Source organism: Bos mutus, chromosome 2 (genome assembly GCF_027580195.1).
Source record: "Bos mutus isolate GX-2022 chromosome 2, NWIPB_WYAK_1.1, whole genome shotgun sequence".
NCBI classification, from domain to species: Eukaryota; Metazoa; Chordata; class Mammalia; order Artiodactyla; family Bovidae; genus Bos; species Bos mutus.
The window spans coordinates 135,792,454-135,814,641 of NC_091618.1; the positions used below are offsets into that span (position 1 = coordinate 135,792,454).

The 22,188-nt window shown below is 38.2% G+C and overlaps 2 protein-coding genes across 2 annotated transcripts; one reads left to right on the plus strand and one right to left on the minus strand.

Annotated features, from left to right (window-relative positions):
* Positions 1 to 1,070: 1,070 nt before the first annotated feature.
* LOC102265187 (olfactory receptor 10AG1-like) lies at positions 1,071 to 1,786 on the plus strand. Its single transcript, XM_014481741.2, is given in 2 exon segments — positions 1,071 to 1,493; positions 1,496 to 1,786. Coding segments are annotated over 2 exon segments (714 nt in total).
* A 12,171-nt stretch (positions 1,787 to 13,957) lies between these two features.
* LOC106701362 (olfactory receptor 5T1-like) lies at positions 13,958 to 14,930 on the minus strand. Its single transcript, XM_070360890.1, is given in 2 exon segments — positions 13,958 to 14,207; positions 14,209 to 14,930. Coding segments are annotated over 2 exon segments (972 nt in total).
* Positions 14,931 to 22,188: the final 7,258 nt, after the last annotated feature.

The window sequence follows — 22,188 nt, forward strand, 5'->3', positions numbered from 1 at the left end:
TGAGCACTTTCCTCTATAGGGGAATATATGAAGCATTTTTTGCATCCAAATTATAATTTCCTGAAAAAGAATATTTAGCTTAACCTTTTTGGTTGATTTTTATTATTGTTTATGTTGCTCAATCAAATCAGACAGCAAACAGGGAAGGAATTGGACACAATATCTGACTACATTTGTGAAACTTTTATATATATCTTTCTTTTCCCTATGAACATTTAATTTTGACTAAATGTCCAAAATTAATAGGATTAAAAATAGTTAAATGTCAAAATGTTGTGTTTTTAAGCAATTAGATGTATTTTAATTTAGTAATTTGGAATTCTAATTGGTTGAAGCTTATGATCTTGAATATAAAAGCTTTTTCTCTTACATTCTTATAGTTTTAACTTTCTCAATTTTTAGAAAATAACCACTTCTAATAATAATTTCTACTTTTAAGTTAATTCAGAATCATTTATGAAGTAGTAAATTAGGGTACAGCCTTATGCCATATCTTTACAGAATGAGTTATTAGAGATAATATTAAGGGTAAAAAGACAGAACAATGTGTTAGGTGTTTTAGACCAGATATTATTATATTATAGACTAGGTTGATTGGGGGGAAAAAAATCATGGAAGTTAGACAATTAATAGTTAGTTGATGTTTTGACTGTAAGAAGTAGTTTGTCTGCTTTCTCCATTCTCATGCCATAATTTAAATTAAAATGATGAGACATATAGATTTTATTAGAATGTAGATGTAACTTTATAATTCATTTAAGATTTTTTTCTGCAGATGAGTTTATAAATCCTGATTTCAAATCAAATTTCCCCAAATCACATAACACAAGTGTGTCAGAAAGTAACTGAGAACTGATTAAGACCAAAGCCCATGTCCTAGTCCAATTGTACAAAAAGAAAATTCAGTCAAGAAATGTAAATTTAAAGAAAGAAGATCAATTGAAAATTACAGAAACAAATCTATCATGATGGAATTTGTCCTCCTGGGTTTCACTGATATTCCCCAATTTTGATGGTTTCTTTTTGGTATATTCTTAATAACCAGAGTAGATGCCACTCTTCAGATGTGCATGTATTTTTCCCTTGGCAGTTTTTCTTTCCTAGAAATCTGTTGGGTATCTGTCACTCTTCCCAGGATGCTCGTCGACCTTTGGGCCCAGACAGGAACCATTTCTTTTTTCACTTGTGCTACACAAATGTGCTTCTTCCTTATGCTGGGAGCCACTGACTGCTGCGTGGCCATCTGTGACCTTCTGCACTATCCCCTGGTCATGAGCCCCCAGGTCTGCGTCAAGTTGGTGGTTGCCTCCTGGATTGGTGGTGCCCCAGTCCAGATAGGCCAGACATGCCAGATTTTCTCTCTGCCTTTCTGTGGCTCCAACACAGTCAATCATTTCTTCTGTGACATTCCGCCATTATTAAAACTGGCTTGTGGAGACATCTTTGTTAATGAGATGGTGGTCTATATATTTGCTGTATTGTTTGTCACTTTGCTCCCTTTCTGTTGATACTTGGATTCTATATCAGAATTAGCTCCACCATCCTGAAGCCAGCAAACAAAGGAAGGACCAAAGCTTTCTCCACTTACTCTTCCCACATCACTGTTGTACTTTTATTCTATGGATCAGCCACTGTCACCTACTTAAAGCCTAAATCAAATGAACATGAAGGACTAGACAAACTGCTGTCTCTTTTCTACGCCATTTTGACTCCAATGTTCAATCCTATTGTATATACTCTGCAGAACAAACACATTAGAAAGGCAATGAGAAAATGTCTTCCCTAAGTGAAAGATGAGAGTGAAAAAGTTGGCTTAAAGCTCAACATTCAGAAAACAAAGATCATGGCATCTGGTCCCATCGCTTCATGGGAAATAGATGGGGAAACACTGGAAACAGTGTCAGACTTTATATTTTGGGGCTCCAAAATCACTTCAGATCGTGCTTGCAGCCATGAAATTAAAAGACGCTTACTCCTGGGAAGGAAAGTTATGACCAACCTAGATAGCATATTAAAAGCAGAGACACTACTTTGCCAACAAAGGACCGTCTAGTTAAGGCTATGGTTTTTCCTGTGGTCATGTATGGATGTGAGAGTTGGACTGTGAAGAAAGCTGAGCACTGAGGAATTGATGCTTTTGAACTGTGGTGTTGGAGAAGACTATTGAGGGTCCCTTGGACTGCAAGGAGGTCCAACCAGTCCATGCTAAAGGAGATCAGTCCTGGGTGTTCATTGGAAGGACTGATGCTGAAGCTTAAACTCCAATACTTTGGACACCTCATGTGAATAGTTGACTCATTGGAAAAGACCCTGATGCTGGGAGGGATTGGGGGCAGGAGGAGAAAGGGACGACAGAGGATGAGATGGCTGGATGGCATCACCGACTCGATGGACATGAGTTTGAGTAGACTCTGGGAGTTGGTGATGGACAGGGAGGCCTGGCATGCTGAGATTCATGGGGTCGCAAACAGTAAGACATGACTGAGCGACTGAACTGAACTGAATTATCGGGATTATGAGACATTTGAAATAATACAGAAATTATGCTGCATTTATGTATGTAATTTGTTTACAGACTTAACTGAAATTTACTGCTCAGCATTGTCCTAAATTTTTAAATAAGCTCATGCTGTAATTTCCTTTTAGTAGAGAGTTATGTCCTCATGTTTATGGCAATTGTGTTCATTTACTTAGCAATGTTTTATTTTTAAAGATCAGTTTTCTCCTCACTGTAAACTAGTAAATAGAGATGTCTAAATAAACAAGGAGGTGTGATATTCAGGATGTGCTATAATTGAAATTATGCTGTTTTCCCTTTATTTTCAATGCCTTTCTATACTCTATGTTTATATTCTCTATTAAATAAGTAAAACACCCTCTGATGCTACAGAATCATTACTAAGTGATTTCCTCATAGGAAAAAAAAAAGCCTAAATATGTAAGTGTGTAAGTATGAGAAGTACTTATAAAAACAATAATGCATAGCATCAATGTTTATTGCAGCACTATTTTTCTAAGCAAAATTAAAAAAAAGAAAATGAATGCTCATATTGAGAAAGCTTTTAATAAATATTGTGCATAAATATGATAGAAAAATATGGAGTCACTAAAAAATAACACATTACATCTATATGATATGGGTCCTCAATAAATCATTTATTCTTGTATCCATGTTTTTTTGGTCATTCCTTCCTACACTGACCTTTTGTTTAGCTCTATGATTACCTGTGGCAAGGAAACTTTAGTAAATATGAATAGCACTTTGACATTAGAATTTGTCCTTTCTAACAATGGAAATCTTTTCATCACTGTGTTAAAAAGTTCAGTCTACACTCCTGGACAATTAAGGAGCACATAGAAAGAAGCTACAGCCCATGTATAAATGATATAAAGATGGAATCAATTTCAACAGATTTGCAATCTGCTACTTTAAGGATTTTTGAATCAATTATACAATATTATTTACAAGTTGTTTAAACTGTATATTATTCATTGATGTTAAAAATTTCTCTTTCTATACTGAAATGTGCATTTTAATTGTTGTTTTAGAATACTCATATATGGTAAAATTTTCTAAGTACTTTCATGTCTGAAAATTTACTTCACAAAGGTAATATCTTTGGACTAAAATAAAAGTCTCTCTGCTGGTCATTTAAATGACCTCAGTATTACTACAAAGGAGTAAGGCACATACACTGTTAGATACTGGGAGTGAGGATAAAAATGCACAACCTATTTTTTTTTTTTAAGTCTACAGTTCTCAACACAACGGTATGTACATCTTTACTTTTTTAAGGAAAAAAAAAGTCTAAGAACTGTAAAACTAAACAAACAAACCAAACTAAAACCAACCAAAGGAACAAAAAAAGCAGATTATGTTCTATGGGCACAATAGAATTAAATGGAAATGATGCTTTGTGAGTGGTGGGGAATGGTGAAGGGAGGAAGCATGAGAAAATTTCTATGTATGATAGACATGTTCCTTATCTTGGTTGCGATGGTGGTTTCACTGGTGTACACACATGCAAAATATGTCTAATTATAAGTTTTCAATATTCACTGTTTATTACACTTCATGCATTAGGGCTTCTCTGGCAGCTCAGCTGGTGAAAAATCCACCTGCAATACAGAAGATGCTGGTTCAATTTCTGGGTCTGGAAGATCCACTGGAAAAGGGACAGGTTATCCACTTCAGTATTCTTGGGCTTCCCTTGTGGCTCAGCTGGTAAAGAATAGGCCTGAAGTTGGGAGACCTGAGTTCAATACCTGAGTTGGGAAGATGCCCTGGAGAAGGGAATGGCTACACACTCCAGTATTCTGGCTGGAGAATTCCATGGATTGTATGGTCCATAGGGTCCCAAAGAGTTGGACACGACTAAGCGACTTTCATTTTCACACATTGCTGCTGCTACTGTTGCTAAGTCACTTCAGTCATGCCTGACTCTGGCTCCCCTGTCCATGGGATTCTCCAGGCAAGAACACTGGAGTGGGTTGCCATTTCCTTCTCCAATTTCACACATTAGCAAAATGTTAAAAAGAAATTTTTAAAAGATTGGAATTTAAAGTAGAAACTTTCAGTAAAAGAAAACAAAGAGTAATTGTTACTATCAGTCTTGATCTACCAACAATGTCAAACAAATACCTAGCCTGTAGTAACATGACACTATTGGTAATTTCATATCAGAAATAAACTAAAAACAGTATGGTAAATACAAGAATAAACACGACATATTAAATTTATATTTTATTTTCAAAACATATGTGTCTTTACAATAAGCATTTTAATATTTTAATTATATACCACTAGTTCATAAAAGGTATCACAGGTCTTACAGTAATTTGGTAGGTAATGAACAAGTGTTCAGTTTCTACTAATGTCCAGTAGCAAGTCAAGAGCTCAATATTAAAAAGAAGAGCACTTTGAAGAGAATGGAAAAATCTTACTCAAAAATCCTAAAGGCTTGAACTGTAATTCACCTTTGGGGACCTGTCAGAGGCTTCAAGCAGCATCCCTATTTGCCATGGTCACCTCAAACAGCATTGGATCTACTGAAAAATATGGACCAAGTGATAGAGAGGCTTAGATAATAGCTTGGACAGATTGCAGAGCCTTCTGTTGTTCTAGGCTTCATTCAAAACTAGCAGCTTTTTGGGTCACTTGGGAACTGAGTCATAGGAACACACTTGATAAAAGGAATATGTTGCCTCCCAAATCTAAAAAGGCCTAGTATATCTTACCCTTCTTTCTTTGATCTAGGAGACAACAGATGCAGCAATGACTATTCATCTGAGAAGAGCTATCTCAATATACTCCACTTCACTAGCCCACTAGAAATTTCACTGAGTCAGAAGACCCTTGAAATTTAGTCATGTTTATTTCTTACCCAGGATAAGAAAAGTAGAAAAGTACTTTACCAACAAGCCAGAGCAATTGCTGCTTCTTGTTCCCTCGGTCCAGTCAGCATCATAAGATCAGTGTTAGGACCCGTGTTATATTCTTTGGAAGAGAAAGATGATGAAGGGCTCTACAAACTAAATTGTGACGGAGAGATGGAGAGCTCATACATCCTTGAAGTGAGTAAGTGAATATGTGTTGCTGGTCTTGCCAACAGAAAGCAAACTCTGTCTCGTGGGCCTCAGAGACAATGTGGAGAAGAACACCAATAGTTTCATGCCAGGGTCTGGGCATGTGGTCATTTGCTCAACCAGTGAAACTACATCTGGTTCATCAGGGGCAAATGAAGACACCACTTGGTTAAGCTCATGCTAATTACTCTTTTTCTTCAATATTTGTCTTCTACATAATTCAAATGGGATAGCTTAATGGGAATATAGGAAGAATTACCATCACTGTGTCATTTAAGTCCTTGTAGCACCTGGGTTTCCCAGGTAGTGATGGTGGTAAAGAACCTGCCTGCCATTGCAGGAGACTTAACATTTGCAGGTTCGATCCCTGGGTTGGGATGACATTGATTCCAAGAATCTCATGGACAGAGGAGTCTGATGGGCTACAGTCCACAGGGTTTCAAAGGGTAGGACACAACTGAAGTGACTTAGCACACATGCATGCACTCAGACAGCATCCATCTCTGTAACACTTCCAGGAATGTAGTACTACTGTAAAATTCTCCCAGAAATGGTTAGTTTTAATGGCTTTCATTTGGACTTTCTCCCCATGACACCCCTCACTTCACAGTTTATGGAACCTATGTGGGGATGCTGCCAACTGCTAAAAATATCTATTCTAATTATATATTCTGGAACTGGAAAATAACTATAGAATGAGTTCAAGAACTCCCTGGACTCACTATGAGGTGAATCTGAGCTAAAATTATGTTGATCATTTGACCCCCCCTATAAAGTTCTACTTTGACTGGATGACTACAGTGACAACTTGGGTCTCTTGGAATCAATGTCGTTTGATAACCAGTGTTCAGTTCAGTTCGGTTGCTCAGTTGTGCCCAACACTTTGTGACCCCATGGACTGCAGCACGACATGCCTCCCTGTCCATCACCAACTCCTGGAGCTTACTCAAACTCAAGTCCATTGAGTCAGTGATGCCACCCAACCAACTCATCCTACATTGTCCCCTTCTCCACCCACTTTCAAACTTTCCCAGCATCAGGCTCTTTTCCATTGAGGCAGTTCTTCACATCAGTTGACCAAAGTATTGGAATTTCAGCTTCAGCATCAGCCCTTCCAATGAAAATTCAGGACTGATCTACTTTAGGATGGACTGGTTGGATCTCCTTGCAGTCAAAGGAACTCTCAAGAGTCTTCTCCAACACCACAGTTCAAAAGCATCAGTTCTTCGGTGCTCAGCTTTCTTTATAGTCCAACTCTCACATTGATACATGGCTAAAGGAAAAACCATAGCTTTGACTAGACAGACCTTTGTTGGCAAAGTAATGTCTTTGCTTTTTAGCATGCTGTCTAGCTAGGTCATAGGTTTTCTTCCAAGGAGCAAGTGTCTTTTAATTTCAAGTCTGCAGTCACCATCTGCAGTGATTTTGGACCCCCCAAAAGAGAGAGTCCAGTAGTTTCAGAAAATTGTGATTATTTCCTTTTTCCAAGTGCATTTACCTTGATAAAATCTTTGAGTCCTTTTGGGGAGGGTGGGATAAATATTACAAATAAAAATCTGGCTATTTTTACATCCTTCTCTAGAGGACTCAAACTCCCCTTCACTGAAAGGTTTCTGGGGCTGTAAAGTGGCTCATTTCTGGGAAGTAATGAGGAGCCATGACTATCTATTTTAATAATTTTAGTTCGATTTTGGTCGCTTTAAGTCAGAAGGTGTCCAATGTGCTACTAGAGATCAGTGGAAAAATAACTCCAGAAAGAATGAAGAGACAGAGCGAAAGCAAAAACAACACCCAGTTATGGATGTGACTGGTGATGGAAGCAAGGTCTGATGCTGGAAAAAGTAATACTGCATAGGAATCTGGAATGTTAGGTCCATGAATCAAGGCAAATTGGAAATTGTCAAATAGCAGATGGCAACAGTGAACTTCGACATTTTAGGAATCAGCAAACTAAAATGGACTGGAATGGGTGAATTTAACACAGATGACTATTATATCTACTACTGTGGACAAGAATCCACAGAGATTCTTAAGAGAAGGAGTGGAGTAGCCATCATAGTCAACAAAAGAGTCCAAAATGCAGTACTTGGATGCAATTTCAAAAGTTACAGAATGATCTCTCTTCATTTCCAAGGCAAACCATTCAATATCACAGTAATCCAAGTCTATGCCCTGACCAGTAATGCTGAAGAAGCTGAAGTTGAATGGCTCTATGAAGACCTACAAGACTTTTTAGAACTAACACCCAAAAAAGATGTCCTTTTCATTATAGGGGACTGGAATGCAAAAGTAAGAAGTCAAGAAACACCTGGAGTAACATGCAAATTTGACCTTGGAGTACAGAATGAAGCAAGGCAAAGGCTAACAGAATTTTGGCAAGAGAACGCACTGGTCATAGCAAACAGCCTCTTCCAACAACATGAGAGAACATGGACATCACCAAATGGTCAACACTGATACCAGATTGTTTACATTTTTTGCAGCCAAAGATTGAGAATCTCTATACAGTCAGCAAGAACAAGACTGGGAGCTGACTGTTGCTCTGATCATGACCTCCTTATTGCCAAATTCAGATTTAAACTGAAGAAAGTAGGGAAAACCACTATGTCATTCAGGTATGACCTAAATCAAATCCCTTATGATTATACAGTGGAAGTGAGAAATAGATTCAAGGGACTAGATCTGAAGACAAAGTGCGTGATGAACTATGGAAAGAGGTTCATGACATTGTACAGGAGACAGGAATCAAGACCACCCCCAAGAAAAAAAACATGCAAAAAAGCAAAATGACTGTCTGAGGAGGCCTTACAAATAGCTGTGAAAAAAAAGAAGCAAAAAGCAAAGGAGAAAAGGAAAGATATACCCATTTGAATGCAGAGTTCCAAAGAATAGCAAGGAGACATAAGAAAGCCTTCCTTGGGGATCAGTGCAAAGAAATAGAGGAAAACAATGGAATGGGAAATGCTATAGATCTCTTCAAGAAAATTGGAGATACTGAGTGAATATTTCATACAAAGATGGGCTCAATAAGGAAAGAAATGGTATGGACCTAACAGAAGCAAAAGATATTGAGAAGAGGTGGCAAGAATACACAGCAGAACTATACAAAAAGATTTTCATGACCCAGATAATCACGATGGTGTGACCACTCACCTAGAGCCAGACATCCTGGAATGTGAAGTAAAGTGGGCCTGAAAAAGCATCACTAGAAACAAAGCTAGTGGAGGTGATGGAATTACAGTTGAGCTATTCCAAATCCTGAAAGATGATGCTGTGAAAGTGCTGCACTCAATATACCAGCAAATTTGGAAAACTCAGCAGTGGCCACAGGACAGGAAAAGGTCAGTTTTCATTTCAATCCAAAGAAAGGCAATGCCAAAGAATGTTCAAACTACCACACAATTGCACTCATCTCACATGCTAGTAAAGTAATGCTTAAAATTCTCAAAACCAGGCTTCAACAATATGTGAACTATGAACTTCCAGATGTTCCAGCTGGTTTTAGAAAAAAAGAGGAACCAGAAATCAAATTGCCAACATCCACTGCATCTTTGAAAAAGTAAAAGAGTTCCATAAAAACATCTATTTCTGCTTTATTGACTATGCCAGAGGCTTTGACTGGGTGGATCACAACAAACCATTGAAAATTCTAAAAGAGATGGGAATACCAGACAACCTGACCTGCTTCTTGAGAAATCTGTGTGCAGTTCAGGAAGCAAAAGTTAGAACTGGACATGTAACAATAGACTGGTTCTGAATAGGAAAAGGAGTACATCAAGACTGTACATAGTCACCCTACTTATTTAACTGGAATGAAGCACAAGCTGGAATCAAGATTGCTGGGAGAAATATCAATAACCTCACATATGCAGATGACACCACCATTACGGCAGAAAGTGAAGAAGTACTAAAGAACCTGTTGATGAAAGTTAAAGAGGAGAGTGAAAAAGTTGGCTTAAAATTCAACATTCAGAAAAATAAGATCTTGGCATCTGGTCCCACCACTTCATGGCAAATGGAAGGTGATACATTGGAAACAGTGGCAGATTTTATTTTTGGGGGCTTCAAAACCACTGCAGATGGTGATTGTAGCCATGAAATTAAAAGAGGCTTACTCTTGGAAGAAAAGTTATTACCAAGCTTGACAGTATATTGAAAAGCAGAGACATTACTTTGCCAACATAGGTCCATCTAGTTAAGGCTATGGTTTTTCCTGTAGTCATGAATGGATGTGAGAGTTGGACTATAAAGAAAGCTTAATGTAGAAGAATTGATACTTTTGAACTGTGGTGTTGGAGACTATTGAGAGTCCCTTGGACTGCAAGGAAATCCAACCAATCCATCCTAACCGAAAATATCCTGAATATTCATTGGAAGGACTGATGCTGCAGCTGAAACTCCAATACTTTGGCCACCTAATGCAAAGAACTGACTCTTTTGAAAAGACCCTGATGCTGGGAAAGATGGAAGGTGGGAGGAGAAGGGTGCAACAGAGGATGAGATTGTTGGATGGCATTACCGACTGAATGGACATCAGAACAGATCAGTCGCTCAGTCGTGTCCGACTCTTTGTGACCCCATGAATCGCAGCATGCCAGGCCTCCCTGTCCATCACCAACTCCCGGAGTTCACTCAGACTTACGTCCATCGAGTCAGTGATGCCATCCAGCCATCTCATCCTCTGTCGTCCCCTTCTCCTCCTGCCCCCAATCCCTCCCAGCATCAGGGTCTTTTCCAATGAGTCAACTCTTTGCATGAGGTGGCCAAAGTACTGGAGTTTCAGCTTTAGCATCATTCCTTCCAAAGAAATCCCAGGGCTGATCTCCTTCAGAATGGACTGGTTGGAGCTCCTTGCAGTCCAAGGGACTCTCAAGAGTCTTCTCCAACACCACAGTTCAAAAGCATCAATTCTTCCGCGCTCAGCCTTCTTCACAGTCCAACTCTCACATCCATACATGACCACAGGAAAAACCATAGCCTTGACTAGACGGACCTTTGTTGGCAGAGTAATGTCTCTGCTTTTGAATATGCTGTCTAGGTTGGTCATAACTTTCCTTCCAAGGAGTAAGTGTCTTTTAATTTCATGGCTGCAGTCACCATCTGTAGTGATTTTGGATCCCAGAAAAATAAAGTCTGACACTGTTTCCACTGTTTCCCCATCTATTTCCCATGAATGGACATGAGTTTGAGTAAACTCTGGGATTTTGTGATGGACAGGGAGGCTTGGCACGCTGCAGTCCACGGGGTCTCAAAGAGTCGGACATGACTGATCGACTAAACTGAACTGAAAATCCTGATAAATACTAATGCCAAGAAGTATGGGCTTTGCAGGTGGCGCTAGTAGTAAAGAACCTGACTGCCTGCTGAGGACATAAGAGACACTGGTTCAATTCCTGGGTTGGGAAGATCCTCTGAAGGAGGGTATGGCAACTCACTCTAGTATTTTTGCTTGGAGAATTCCATGGACATAGGAGCCGGGTGTGCTACACTCCATAGGTTGCAAACAGCAGGACAGGACTGAAGCGACTTTGCAAGCATGTGCACAGTTTCTGTATGGTGTGAAGAAATAAAATATGGGTTTAGTGTCCATGCTGTGGATTAAAAACAAAAAAGTAAAAGCAAAGAAAAAAAATGTACCCTCTTTAACAGCATATAGTGACATCAGGAATTCGCTCCATCATCTGCACTCTCAGAATTAAAGGCTGGGTTTAGTTTCCTAGGTTTAGTTTGCTGCACATGTATAGATGAAGCAGAGTTTCATCTGTTTCACAGTTTTAATTTCAAGTTAGTTGCCATGGACTCCATGGAAAATGGATTGGAATATGTGAGGTGTGGTTTTGCTCTACATGAGTTGTTTTGCTCAAGCTAGTCAGATAACTTACAATTATGATGGGAACCTATCATTTTTGAGTTATATGGAGACAGAAGATGACAATATACGTGTAACATGAAGATTGCATGTGTATATGTCTCTGTGTGTGCATGTAAATAAATCCAATATCTGCTTATTGAAGTCTTAGGCCCTAAGAGATCAGAATGTAACTGCTTTGGAGAAGTCTTTGAGGAGGCAATTAACAGAAAATGATACATTTAGGGCAGATCTTATCTAATATAATTGTTGACCATGTAAAAAGAGATTATGGAGAAGGAAATGGCAACCCATTCCAGTATTCTTGCCTGGAGAATCCCATGGGCGAAGAGCTTGTTGGGCTACAGTACATGTTGTCACAAAGTATTGGACACAACTCAGAGACTAAGCAAGAAGAGATTAGGGCATTGAAATTCAGAGAAAAAAGATAGCTTGAAGACAGAGGGTAAAAGCTGCCATCTACAAATGAAGAAGAGAGGTATCAGAAAAAAAAAAAAATCAACCCTGCTGTTACAATGATTTCAAATGTCTAAACCCCAGAATAGTGAGAAAATAAATTTCTTTTTAAAAAATATTTATTGCAGTATAGTTGATTTACAATGTTGTTAGTTTCAGCTATACAGCAAAATGAATCTATTATACATATATACATACTTTTTTTAAACATTATTTTCCTATATAGGCCATTACAGAGTACTGAGTAGAGTTCCCTGTGCTTATTAATTATATATTTTATGTAGTAGGATATATATGTCAATCCCAACCTCCCCTACTCCCCAGTAACCATAAGTTTGTTTTCTATATTTGTAAATCTATTTTACAGATGGTGACTGCAGCCATGAAATTAAAAGACGCTTACTCCTTGGAAGGAAAGTTATGACCAACCTAGATAGCATATTCAAAAGCAGAGACATTTCATTGCCAACAAAGGTCTGTCTAGTCAAGGCTATGGTTTTTCCTGTGGTCATGTATGGATGTGAGAGTTGGACTGTAAAGAAAGCTGAGTGCCGAAGAACTGATGCTTTTGAACTGTGGTGTTGGAGAAGACTCTTGAGAGTCCCTTGGAGATCCAACCAGTCAATTCTGAAGGAGATCCAACCAGTCCATTCTGAAGGAGATCAGCCCTGGGATTTCTTTGGAAGGAATGATGCTAAAGCTGAAACTCCAGTACTTTGGCCACCTCATGCGAAGAGTTGACTCATTGGAAAAGACTCTGATGCTGGGAGGGATTGGGGGCAGGAGGAGAAGGGGACGACAGAGAATGAGATGGCTGGATGGCATCACTGACTCAATGGACGTGAGTCTGAGTGAACTCTGGGAGTTGGTGATGGACAGGGAGGCCTGACGTGCTGAGATTCATGGGGTCGCAAAGAGTCGGACACGACTGAGCAACTGAACTGAACTGAAATCTGTTTTGTAGGTAAGTTCATTTGGGCCCTTTTTGTAGATTATTCACTTTTAAGCAATATCATATTTACAAATAATAAATGCAGGAGAGAGTGTGGAAAAGGGAATGCTGCTACACTGTTGGTGGCAATGGAAGTTGGTTCAGCTACTATAGAGTGTAGTATGGAGGCTCCTTAAAAAATAAAAATACAACTACCATATGATTCAGCAATGCCATTGCAAGCACATACATGGAGAAAACTATAATTTGAAATGATATATGCACCACAATGTTCATTGCAGAAATATTTACAATAGCCAGGACGTGGAAGCAACCTCAACGCCCACCAACAGAGGAATGAATAAAGAAGATGTAAATGCATACAATGGTACATTACTCAGCCATAAAAAAGAATGGGATAATGCTATTTGCAGCAACATAGATAGACTTAGAGATTGTCATACTGAGTAAGTCAGACAAAGAGAGTTCTGTTTTTTCAGCAACCAGTCTATGGTACTTTGTTATATCAGCTCTAACAAACTAATGCAAGCAGTATCAATATGTGTGTGTGTGTGTGTGTGTGTGTGTGTGTGTGTCTTTGTGTATATGTATGTATGTATTTATCTGTAGATACATATATGTATATGTATATATATAAAGTCATATGGTGGTGGTGGTTTAGTCTCTAAGTCCTGTCCAACTCTTGTGACCCCATGGACTATAGCCTGACAAGCTCCTCTGTCCATAGGATTTTCCAGGCAAGAATCCTGGAGTGGATTACCATTTCCTTCTCCATGGGAACTTCTTGACCCAGGAATCAAATCTGGGTCTTCTGCATTGAAGGCAGATTCTCAGGCAGATTCTGATTGAGTTATGAGGGAAGCTGATAATAAAATATATTTTATATACTCATGTTATGTGGAGATAGATGCATATAGATGTTGCAGTTTCCTGCATGTGCAAAAACTGCATGTGTGGTGGGTTGACTATAATCTTTATTTTAAATATCTAATAATAATAAATAGGCACCAGTAAACTAAAAGAAAATATTTTATTTTTCAACTTTTTGACTTGAAAACACTAAGCATCAGCCTTAATATTTTTCAATTTAATATTTAGTGTGAAAAATACACTTTGTTGATAAACCAATTTTTCCCCAAAACTTTCTTCATTGCCTCTTTGACATCTTTGTTCCTCAAACTATAGATGATGAGATTCAGCATGGGAATTATGATAGTGTAAAACACGGACTCGATCACATCATGATCCAAGGCATAGCTGGAACCGGGTCTCATGTACATGAAGAGGACTGTACCATGAAAAATGGACACTCCTGTTAGGTGAGAGCCACATGTTGAAAAGACTTCTTCCTCCAGCAGAATGGATCCTCAGAATGGCCAACAGGATGAAACCATAGGAGATCAGAAAAATCAATATGGTGGATATCTCAATAGAGCCTGAAAAATAGAAAACTAGAAGCTGGTTCATGCACTTATCAGAGTAAGAAATAGCAAGGAGGGGAGGGATGTCACAGAAGACATGTCTGATTTCATTGGATGCATAGAAGGATAGGGTAAAAGTAGCCACTGTGTGTAAAGTAGCATGCAAGATACCAACAACATAGCAGGAAATTATAAGTGACACATAGACTCTGGGTGACATTTTAACTAAATACAGGAGAGGGTTGTAGATGGCTACATAGCGATCATAGGCCATTGCAGCCAAGATGAAGTATTCTGTGGTTCCACAAGTAAGAAAGAGAAACATCTGTGTGGCACACCCAAGAAAAGAAATCGTTTTATTCTTTGTTAGGAAATTGATCAACATTTTGGGGGTGATAACTGAAGAATAACAGGCACCCAAGAATGATAATGTTGTCAGAAAATAGTACATGGGGTTGTGGAGCCGGGAATCCATAATGACCAAGAAAACCAACCCCAAATTTCCTATCATTGTAAAAAGATAGATTGCTAGAAATAGTAAAAATAGAAAAATTTTCACCTCAAAATCATCTGTAAAGCCCATCAGTGTAGTCCGATTTTTTATCTGAATCCTGTATAAATCTAAATCTGATGGTGACCCTGACATCTCAGCTTTTATTTTTAAGTTCTAAAAGCAATATATGGCAAAAATAGAACCCAGCAATTACATCCTCATGTCTGTTTCTTAGAAATCCTTTTCAGTGAGGGAACAGTCCAGTGATTAAAAGTTGAGTCCAAGTGGATGCATTACTCTGTAAAAATAAATTAATTGCTGTTGATTAAATTTTCATGTGCCAGTTTACAGGGTTTAACTTCCAGTTTATTTTCTGTTAAATTCATGACATCTCACTTTCATATTGTGTTATCTTAAAATTCACAAAGACAAATGAATATAGGAGGTTTTAATCCCAAAATTATTATAGTAAAAAATGCACATCCGAGTGCTAATCTTAGATTTTCTACAGCATGCATGAAGCTTATAATTGGTAAAGTGGGAGCAAATCCATTTACATCAGAAGATAATATTGAATTTAAATGTTAAAAGTGGATCTGAAAATTACTTAACTTTAACATATCCACAGATTACTAGGAAATGGGATTATTATTATTGTGATATTGCTCAGTCGTGTCCACCTCTTTGCAACTCAATGGACTGCAGCCTGCCAGGCTCCTCTGTCCATGGAATTCTCCAGGCAAGAATCCTGGAATGTTGAGCCAGTCCTTCGGGGGATCTTCCTGACCCAGTGATCAAATCTGGGTCTCCTGCATTGCAGGCAGATTCTTTATCATCTGAGTCACCTGGGAGGTCCAAGCAGATCTACTAGTACTGGAAGTGGGGTTCGAACCCACAAGGATATAAATCTATTGGATCTTATGTCAAATGTCTTAACCACTTGGCCATTCTAGTACCCGAATTTTCTATAATTACTATAAAATACTGTTTTCCCTAGGTGGAGGGAGGGGCATGTAGCTCCAGAAACCCCCTTCCCCATACAAAAATGAAAGATGCTCAAGTTCTTTACATAAAATAGATAAAAGAGATATTTACAATATAAGCAACAGACCTCTTCTCACATACTTGAACTCATCTATAGATTACTTATAAAACCCAATACAATGTGAATGTTGTCTAAAAGGTTGTAAATACAGTTTAAATACTTTTAAAATTGTTGTTGATGTGCTGCAAATTTGTTTTACTTTTTCAACTCTAGAAATTATTATTTTACAATACTTGGGATATAGAGTTGATTGAATCCAGGGAAATAGAACCCTTGGATATAAATAGCACTGACTGCAAATATCTCCTGATGACAGATAATAAAATTCTTTAGAAAAGGTATTGCTAAAAGAAGCACATGTCAATACTAAACACCACAATGTAGTGTTTCACTACGGCTTTATTTCCCAATGCTGTCAGACTGTTGCTTATTCAGTGAATTATGAAGAAAGCAAAGTGCAAAACAAGCAAGCAAAATGTCAAAAGGTCACAAGTATCTGTATCTGAAGCCTCCATCATTGAAACAGTTAGATATTACATTTACTGTATTTAGGACCAAGATTTGGGCATTGTGACTCTTGTTTTCCTTCAGTGTGCTGTATAGATCAACATTGATTTAAAAGAGTGAAAATCTGCTGTGGGTAGGACTGAGCTGAATTCAGTGACCTACCAATAGCTTATATTACTAACCTGAAATGCACTATATCTGTGTTATAATGAGATATCCATATATCAAATAGAGAATGAGCAAGTCAGCTTAAAATCACTTTTTGAAGAAAAAGAAAGCCTCATGTCTTTATTTTCCCAGATAGTTCCTCTCAGATTAAGATGAAAAATGTTCTTGATACATAGAGTAAATAACTGTTCAACTATGGAGCTACCAAATCGAAAAGGATGAACTTACTTAATCCTTAGAGAAATATATACAGTACAAATATAATATATAATTAAGTCAAATATTCATCTCTTTGTTAATTCAAACATCTCACATATTGCTCCTGAAACACATAAACACACAAAAATGTATTATAAAAATTCCAGTTTAACTTGAACAGTTATATTAATAAAATACCTTATAAAGCCATCAAGTTTATTAACATTAAATATATTAGATGTATTATTTGAGTATCAACAATACAGTCATGTTTTTATTTTTTATTTTTTTTCCTTTCTTTATTCTTTTTTTTAAATTTTATTTTATTTAACTTTACAATATTGTATTGCTTTTGCCATATGTCAAAATGAATCTGCCACAGGTATGCATGTGTTCCCCATCCTGAGCCCTCGTCCCTCCTCCCTCCCCATACCATCCCTCTGGGTCGTCCCAGTGCACCAGCCCCAAGCATCCAGTATCGTGCATCGAACCTGGACTGGCGTACAGTCATGTTTTTTTTTTTTTTTAAACTTTACATAATTGTATTAGTTTTGCCAAATATCAAAATGAATCCACCACAGGTATACATGTGTTCCCCATCCTGAACCCTCCTCCCTCCTCCCTCCCCATACCATCCCTCTGGGTCGTCCCAGTGCACTAGCCCCAAGCATCCAGTATCATGTATAGAACCTGGACTGGCAACTCGTTTCTTACATGATATTTTACATGTTTCAATGTCATTCTCCCATATCTTCCCACCCTCTCCCTCTCCCACAGAGTCCATTAGACTGTTCTATACATCAGTGTCTCTTTTGCTGTCTCATACACTGGGTTATTGTTACCATCTTTCTAAATTCCATATATATGCGTTAGTATACTGTATTTATGTTTTTCCTTCTGGCTTACTTCACTCTGTATAATAGGCTCCAGTTTCATCCACCTCATTAGAACTGATTCAAATGTATTCTTTTTAATGGCTGAGTAATACTCCATTGTGTATATGTACCACAGCTTTCTTATCCATTCATCTGCTGATGGACATCTAGGTTGCTTCCATGTCCTGGCTATTATAAACAGTGCTGCGATGAACATTGGGGTACACGTGTCTCTTTCCCTTCTGGTTTCCTCAGTGTGTATGCCCAGCAGTGGGATTGCTGGATCATAAGGCAGTTCTATTTCCAGTTTTTTAAGGAATCTCCACACTGTTCTCCATAGTGGCTGTACTAGTTTGCATTCCCACCAACAGTGTAAGAGGGTTCCCTTTTCTCCACACCCTCTCCAGCATTTATTGCTTGTAGACTTTTGGATCGCAGCCATTCTGACTGGTGTGAAATGGTACAGTCATGTTTTTAAAATTCTTTGTTATTAATCTTTATCCTTCAAGAATCCATATATTACACACACAAATATTGATTGGAAAGAATCAATTTTAAAATAGGAGTTTGGCAGATAAGAAGTATAGTAAAAATAATAAGAATACACAGGCAAATTTTGAAAAATATATCAAGAGATGGTCTAAATGAATTCTTTAAAAAATAAATGTTCACAAGGGAAACTTTAGCTTCATTATGATACTAATTTTTATTTTACTGATGTGTCTGAGACAATACTGTCGTGGAAGATGAAAAATACTGTATTTAACTCTAGAACCTTAATATTACAATCTCAGATTTAGCCACTAATGTGATTTAGTAAAAGTAACCCGATCCTTCAAATGAAAAAATTAAATTGATCAAACTGTTGGTGCATATTTTGTTCAACTACATGAACATGGTATGACAACAGAGTTCTTACTTATGAGATGCATTAAAATGTTTTATTGAAGTATTAATTATATGTGAAGGATGCATACATATCAAATATGACTATAATTCATTTCAAATTTTTCTTAATTTGAACAAAATAAATAGGGAGCTAGGAAATCAAATTTTCGTCAAAGCATTGGACAACGAATGGACTCCCAAACAAAATCTAAGTATCTCTTCTTTTAGTTAAACTTAAGTGTTACATGCAGAGAAGGCAATGGCAGCCCACTCCAGTACTCTTGCCTGGAAAATCCCATGGATGGAGGAGCCTGGTAGGCTGCAGTCCATGGGGTCACGAAGAGTCAGACACAACTGAGCGACTTCACTTTCACTTTTCACTTTCATGCATTGGAGAAGGAAATGGCAACCCACTCCAGTGTTCTTGCCTGGAGAATCGCAGGGATGGGGGAGCCTTGGTGGGCTGACATCTCTGGGGTCGCACAGAGTCGGACATGACTGAAGTGACTTACCAGCAGCAGCAGCAGCAACAAGTGTTACATGACACAACATATATTAAAATATCATTTTCATGAAATTAAACTACTTAATTCCAATATTTAATCCTATCAATCACCTTAAAAATTCTCTTTCATTGCATTCTGATGTGGGGCATATCAATAAAATAATAATATGTGTACTTAAATACCCCTATTATTTTGTCCTTTACAACTTTCTCATAAACCTTTATATCTCTGATCTAATATAAAGGTAACATATAAATGAAGGCCACCTTTTCTTAATGTTTCTTAAATATTATTCTTAATCATGCTGCATTAGAGCAATTACCTATTTCATTGCAGAAATATGAGGAATGATAGACAAAAAATGCCTCCCAAGTGGTGCCTGTGATAAAGAATCCATCTGCCTGTGCAGGAAACGTGAGTTTGATCCCTGGGTCGGGAAGATATCCTGGAAAGGAAAATGGCAATCCAATCCAGTACTCTTGCCTGGAAAATTCCATGGACAGAGGATCCAGGTGGACTACAGTCCATGGGGTCACAAAGAGTAAGACATGACTGAGCATGCACAGACAAAAAGTATGGGGTCATTTACTTCATCCAGGATTCTATTTAATTCTGTTCACTAATATTTAAAGAAATTGAAACTTATTATTTTTGCATCTAGCTGACTTCACTTTGAAAGACAGAGTCTAGAAAAATGGGTCCCAGATTTTTGACAAAGCATCGTGGAAGTGAGAGGAAGACTTAAGGGACTAGATCTGATAGACAGAGTGACTGATAGACAGAGTTTCATGACATTGTACAGCAGACAGGAATCAAGACCATCATCAAGAAAAAGAAATACAAAAAAGCAAAATGGCTCTATGTGGAGCCCTTACAAATAGCTGTGAAAAGAATGGAAGTGAAAAGCAAAGGAGAAAAGGAAAGATATACCCATTTGAATGCAAAGTTCCAAAGAATAGCAAGGAGACATAAGAAAGCCTTCCTCAGCACTCAATGCAAAGAAGTAGATGAAAACAGTAGAATGGGAAAGACTAGAGATCTCATCAAGAAAATTAGAGCTACCAAGGGAACATTTAATGCAAAGATGGGCTCGATAAAGAACAGACATGGTATGGACCTAACAGAAGCAGGAAATATTAAGAAAAGGTGACAAGAATACAGAGAAGAACTGTACAAAAAAGATCTTCAAGACCCAGATAATCACAATGGCGTGATCATTCACACTCACCAAGAGCCAGACATCCTGGAATATGAAGTCAAGTGGGCCTTAGGCAGCATCACTATGAACAAAGTTAGTGGAGGTGACAGAATTTCAGTTGAGCTATTTCAAATCCTGAAAGACGATGCTGTGAAAGTGCTACACTCAATATGCCAGCAAATTTGGAAAACTCCACAGTGGCCACAGGACTGGAAAGGTCAGATTTCATTCCAATCCCAAAGAAAAGCAATGCCAAAGAATGCTCAAACTACTGCACAATTGCACTCATCTCAAAAGCTAGTAAAGTGATGCTTAAAATTCTGCAAGCCAGGCTTCAGCAATACATGAATCATAAACTTCCAGAATTCAAGTGGGTTTTAGAAAAGGCAGAGGAACCAGAGATCAAACTGCCAAAATCTGCTGGATCATAGAAAAAGCAAGAGAGTGCCAGAAAAACATCTATTTCTGCTTTATTGACTATACCAGAGACTTTGACTGTGTGGATCACAATAAACTGTGGAAAATTCTGAAAGAGATGGGAATACCAGACAACCTGACCTGCCTCTTTAGAAACCTGCATTCAGGTCAGGAAGCAATAGTTAGAACTGGACATGGAACAACAGACTGGTTCCAAATAGGAAAAGGAGTACATCAAGGCTGTATATTGTCACCCTGCTTATTTAACTTATATGCAGAGTACATCATGAGAACGCTGGGCTGGAGGGAGTACAAGCTGGAATTAAGATTGCCAGGAGAAATATCAATAGCCTCAGATATGCAGATGACACCACCCTTATGGCAGAAAGTGAAGAGGAACTAAAAAGCCTCTTGATGAAAGTGAAAGAGGAGAGTGAAAAAGTTGGCTTAAAGCTCAATATTCAGGAAACTAAGATCATGGCATCTGGTCCCATCACTTCATGGGAAATAGATGAGGAAACAGTGGAAACAGTGTCAGACTTTACTTTTCTGGGCTCCAAAATCACTGCAGATGGTGATTGCAGCCATGAAATTAAAAGACGCTTACTCCTTGGAAGGAAAGCTATGACCAGCCTAGACAGCATATTAAAAAGCAGAGACATTACTTTTTCAACAAAGATCCATCTAGTCAGGACTATGGTTTTTCCAGTAGTCATGTATGGATATGAGAATTGGACTATAAAGAAAGCTGAGCACAGAAGAATTGATGCTTTTGAACTGTGGTATTGGAGAAGACTCTTGAGAGTCCCTTGGACTGCAAAGAGATCCAACCAGTCCATCCTAAAGGAGATCAGTCTTGGGTGTTCATTGGAAGGACTGATGTTGAAGCTGAAGCTCCAATATTTTGGCTATCTGATGCCATGGGCTGACTCATTGGAAAAGACCCTGATGCTGGGAAAGATTGAGGGCAGAAGGAGAAGGGGACGACAGAAGAGGAGATGGTTGGATGGCATCACCAACTCAATGGACATGGGTTTGGGTGGACTCGGGGAGTTGGTGATGGACAGGGAGGCCTGGCGTGCTGCGGTTCATGGGGTCGCAAAGAGTCAGACACGACTGAACAACTGAACTGAACTGAACTGAGTCATCATTCAGAAAAACTAAAATCAAATGAGTTCCTCAACTTTCAAAATGTTGGGAAACACACAATAATAGGCACTCATGATATGAATAACATTATAAACATTGACTTTGAGAAAAGCAAAGCTGTGTTAACAGCTACCAGAAATCATAAAGTGGCTGCAAGAGGTTAGAAGTGGTACATGCATTATTTGGTGCAATCTATATAGCAACCTGCAACCACATAAATGAGCATTCTTTTATATATTAGGCAGTTAAGAATCAGCTAGACCTATGAACTTAGTGAGCTCACACAGTAATTTACTAGCAGCACCAAGACTAAAGTACAAATTTATCTGTTGCCTGATCCCATGCTATTACCATTAACCACATCACAGGCTAATTGTAACATGCTAATTGTAACAATTCTGGAATTGCTCTGCCCATAGAAATACAAAATAACATTCTTATGTTCTTTAATCTATTTTTT